The 5,135-nt window shown below is 36.2% G+C and overlaps 1 protein-coding gene across 1 annotated transcript; it reads left to right on the top strand.

Annotated features, from left to right (window-relative positions):
• The first annotated feature begins 3,627 nt into the window (after window positions 1-3,627).
• On the top strand, window positions 3,628-4,116 carry LOC119547492. The gene is made up of 2 exons (XM_037854382.1): window positions 3,628-3,840; window positions 3,901-4,116. The coding sequence occupies exons 1-2, from the start codon at window positions 3,708-3,710 to the stop codon at window positions 4,050-4,052; spliced, it is 285 nt and encodes a 94-aa protein (XP_037710310.1). The 5' UTR covers window positions 3,628-3,707; the 3' UTR covers window positions 4,053-4,116.
• Window positions 4,117-5,135: the final 1,019 nt, after the last annotated feature.

Raw genomic sequence — 5,135 nt, 5'->3', positions numbered from 1 at the left:
TGGCCATATTTTGTATTTCATCTCAAAAATATTGAAGGAATAATTAAATTGATTTTAATCGAATCAACAAAATAAGATGATGTTAAATTGGCTTTATTAGGGAAAGGATAACTTACAAATTAATATTCTAGTAGCAATTGACAAAATGTACCTTTAGTTAGTTCAGTGATTAAGGTGACTTCATTTTATTTATAAAACAGATAGCCTAATTAATTTATGCAATTAGTTAAACATTTTTTAAGAGTTAAAATCAAATTTGGGCAACTACTGGCCAAAGTCTCCTTCTCCTGGAATATCTAGTTTATTATGCCAATTAAAAGGACTATAATGGCAATGCGATTTGTGTCCAACAAGGCGATATTGTGCAGTGATTACGCAGCACAGTGTTTCCTCTTAATTGGAATCATCTTTTAATTGCCATATTAAGCACGCTCGATAAGTATACGCAGTGTGGCACTCATACACCGGCGCACACGTATCCTGTGCACACACACAGATACACACACACACACACAGTCACATATACAATGGCAAGCAATTATGCATGAAGACGGCATTTAGTTGAAATTGATTGCTCACCAAGCGGAGACAGTTCCTAACCGAGTTGCCGAGGAGCGGAGCACTAACCCCAAGTATTCGATGCATCCTTTGAGGACTTTCAGGTGTTGAGATGTGTTTGCCTCTGTGCGTGTCTGCGTATCTGTGTGCACTCAATTAAGCATCTTGGCCATGGCCAATACACAAATGCTCAAATACTGCCGGCCTGCACACATTTTCCGCCTGCTTTGGACAGCCGCTGGCTCGTTAATTGATAAACATGGTTCCGAAAACTTTTTTGCCGAAATGCAAAATATTCTGACATCGAAAATTTTGATTGCATACTGTGAAACTGAAGTTGAAAAATGTGATCGGACAGGAAGACACGTACTTTTGGAAGAGCCCAGCTGTCATACTTTCGCATATTGGTAAAGTTTTCGAATGTTTCAGCCCTAAATTCAAGTTTAAATGGGCTTCCAATGGTTTTTTTTTAAATACGGGTATGTATTATTATCATATTATATTTTTCTATAATTCATATTTTGCAATTTCAAAGTTAATCCTTGACTTCTCCCCCAGAACACATTTTTCAATATCCTTTAATAACAAACTTCTGCCTCATTTATTCATACATGGCTGTAGAACCCAAAGCAAGTTTACCTCTCAGCTCAAATTGGAAATAAATCGAAATGCTTGACCCAAAAACCAGGAGAAATTCCATTTATTAATGCAAAATCGGAAATTTGTGCGCACATGTGTAAGTCCTGGTCGAAGGTCCTGCTGAAGGCAATATCCTTCGACGGCTCCATTTATTACGATATTTATGTGGAGGGCGTAAATCAAGAGCACAAATGGCACGGAATTAATAAATGAGTCCATACGTGATGAAAATTTTGCTTTATTTGATTATTTTTCTCAAAACATTTTGTTTGAAGGGGAAATACCAGGCAAATCCTCAAGCGGCAGGTTCAATAATAAATTTTCCCTCCATGGGCGGCACTTCGAATTCATTTGCTGGTTTATTTTTTGCAGTCCTTTCATATTTTATGTTAATTAAACTTGTTGCCCTGCTTTTGTTGCAACTTGAAACCAATTACGCAGGATGTGAGTGGGCGTTCCCACACACTGACAGTCTGTTATGCTGCTTAATTCCTTCAACTCTAACTCCTGGCTGCAGCTCGTTACTTCGTTACTTAGTTTTGACATGATGCACGGGTTGGCGAGCGGGGCGTGGAAAGCGTTGGAAAAGCGTCGGAAAAGCGGGAAAATCGTAGCGCACGGGGATGGGGCGCTCTCCAAAGCGTGAAATAACTTCCGTTGCAAATTTCATTTTCGTTGCACACATTTTTTATTCACACAAAATGCACAATGCAGACACATGAAGCACAAGAGGGCAAGTGTGTGCAGGTCCTGTGTATATGGCAACGTTCGCATTTCAGTTTCAAAGTTTGTTACCCCTCTTGCTAGTGAATGCGTTTTAATGAGCTTCAAATTATGACGGCAAATAAGCTGGGGATCACTTTTCCTTCTTTATGCTTCTAAAATCATAATTGAATAAATAAGGCTTTGGAAAAAGATGTTAGGTGGGCTGCTCTTTAAATTAATAAATTTAATATATTTGTGTTAGGGTTTTTACAGTTTTTAGTACTCACTTGAATCAAACAGCCAACGAAACTTTGTTGATGTCATTTTTGTCTAGTCATGTCATTTTTGTTGGTGTTGAAGTGAGTACTATTCTTTAAAAATGTAAGCCTTCCTTCAATGAAACACATAAAATAACATTTAACTTAACCAAAAAATAGACTTTAAAATCCAAGGTAAGCCATTGAAATTCGAGCCCAAATTTATTTAAGAGCAGAAATATTCACATATATATTTTATAGAAAAATCAAATAAATGGGGATTTAATTAAAAAATGTATTTTTATATTTTTGTATATTGCAAACTCTAAAGGTGTACGAAAAAGGTATTTCACAGAAGTTTGTTGGGAGCCTTAGGCCATGCAGAATTTATTTGTGCAAGTGTTGAAGTGCTGAACAACTTAAATTAAAATGACTTTGTCAAGTTTTTTTTGTTTTACTTATACTTGCGAAATTTCTCCGTGTCGTTCAGTTTGCCTTCCAAATGCGACTTTTGTGCTGCCATGAAAAAATAAAGTGCTGTAAATAATTTGAATTTAATACTATTTGCCCTTGGTTTTGATGCTTTTCCCCCAAGTTTGTAATTATTTTCTTACTTTCTTTGCCACAAGTGTGAAAATCAGCACAACTTTTTCGTGTGAAGCCATTTTCCTTGTTTTACCCTGCATTTTCATTTTGTGCTCTTTTTTAATGTAGCCCCAGGAAAGTCACAAAAAGAGAGGCAAAGTTTTTTTATGGTGCCCGAAGTTAGGAAAGGATTGGTCCGTCCGCCCATTAAAAATGTATAGAAAATAATTTAGTTAAATATTCGGTCAGTGGCTTGCAGCTGGAAACCTTTTTCCATTCGTATAAGAGTTGAATTGGAGCTGGTTTGGATCCTGGATAAGCCGGAGAAACTTTTCTCTTCGCTCGATTTTCCACCACCAAAAAAGATCAGCCGGGAGGGGAAAACCACCACCCCAAATTTGTGGTATGGTATATATTAGTGTTAAAGAACATTTTCAGAGAGAGAAAAAGAGAGAGGGGGAATAGTGGAGAGTGAAAGCGCACTGATAACACCACAGTTCCTCAAAAACAAAACCGGTTTTACAGAACTCTCTAGATAAACATGAATATATTTATTAAAAATAAATAATAAAAAAATATTTAGCCAGCTAATACATATTTTAATTTACTTAAGTGTACAGTGAGAATAATTTTAAATATTTAACATATGTGTAATTCATAACAATTTTCTTCTTGTTCTACGATAATTAATAATTCAATAGTAATTCTTTTGTATTATTATGACCGTAAAGACCTATAAAACATATATATTTTGTAAAACATGTACATGTTAATAATATTACAAACAAAGGTGTTCACTATTACGAGCGTGACCTGTACTTTGTTATTTGTTTGTTTATTGCGGGTCTGCTGTCTGATTTCCGGGTTTCCAAAGTTTAGACTGCACTGACCGATTGCAGAGCTCACACGTTCACGTCATAACACCAGACATACGAATTTATTTATAACTAAAAAAAAAAAACCATGGCTACAATGGATGATTTTTTCAATAAAGTGCAACGAAAGCATCCCACAATTCTCGATGACTTACGGGAAATTTTCAAAAACTCCCAGAGCGATTCACCGCAGCGTTCTATTACCCTATCCCAAATACGTGGCAAGTATTCTTCGAATTTTTCCGCTTGCAAAAATACCTAATTTTTAATTGCCATTGCAGCTGCATACAGTCAACGAACTGGCGAGGATTTTCCCGTCAAGGGAAGCACGCGAACCCAAATGTGTTTTGTCCTGACAATCCCCTATATCGCCTGCTTTACCAGTCGAATTGGCACATTGCGATTTTTCACCTTCGAGGCGAATCAGGAATAAGGGAGCATACAACAACCGCATCTAGTCTTACACGTGCAATTTCTGTATACCTATTTATTATGCAATACATATTTAATACAAAACTTTAAATTTAAAAAAAACATCAAAAGAAAGAATGATTTAAGCACAGTTTCTGCTTCACTATAATATAATAAAATTATAACAAAATTATTAAAAGGATTATTAAAATCAGGGGGAGCTGATAAAATTTACATGTTTAAAATTTTAATATTAATATTTAATAAATTAATTCATCGAGAAGACCGTTTTTGGAACTGCTGAACAAGTAAATATATGGTAATTGCAACCTACCACAATAAACGAATTATATGTTACTGGGTTAAAACTGCTGAAAAAAATATCAAAGACCCGGTTTTTTAATTTGATGACATAAGCTTTTTATAATTAAAGAGCAGCTAGAGCATTGAAAATTTTGTTTAAAACAACCTTAATATTAATAATGGTAGCTTGATTTATATATACAAAATTAACACAACTGCTGCTGCGGCAGCAGCAAATACAAAACCCAGAAAAAGTGGAGCAGCCAAGGCAAACAACCAACAAGCCGAGCAGAAAACAAACAAATTCCGAGGTTGCAGTTTTAGTTTTGGAAAAGTGCAGGCAGTCGGGTCACGCAGTCGCAGAATCGTGGGGACCAAAGGCAAAGCATAATGAAACTAAATGCCGGGCGAAGGAGTGAAACCCCAAAACAAATTCATTACAGAACTACACCTCAGGGGGTGATAATTCGATTCAACGAAACTTTGGTGATTATTTATTGCTTCATGCGGCAACTCTGACTTTCTCTCTGTGGCCGGGTGGTTTTTTCGGTGGGGCTTCCCAGGTTTTCCCTGGGTTTCCCGTTGGCCTGGCCCAGTCCCCTTGGTGTTTTGCTGTTGGTGTCATAAAATGTTTTGTGGCCCAAAACTCGGCACTGGAACTCATTATTTTGTTCATTAACACTTTTTTTGCCTGTGTTTTGCCCTCATTTTATTCCATTTGGTTTTTGCTATATTTCTTTTTGTTTTTGTGGCTAGAGTATAAAAAGTTAGGATGGGTAGAATATATTATCTAATAAAGGAG

The sequence above is a fragment of the Drosophila subpulchrella genome, chromosome 2L, assembly GCF_014743375.2.
Source record: "Drosophila subpulchrella strain 33 F10 #4 breed RU33 chromosome 2L, RU_Dsub_v1.1 Primary Assembly, whole genome shotgun sequence".
In the NCBI taxonomy this organism is placed as follows: Eukaryota; Metazoa; Arthropoda; class Insecta; order Diptera; family Drosophilidae; genus Drosophila; species Drosophila subpulchrella.
The sequence above is the reverse complement of the archived record's forward strand: the minus strand, read 5'-3'. Positions and strand labels throughout refer to the sequence as shown.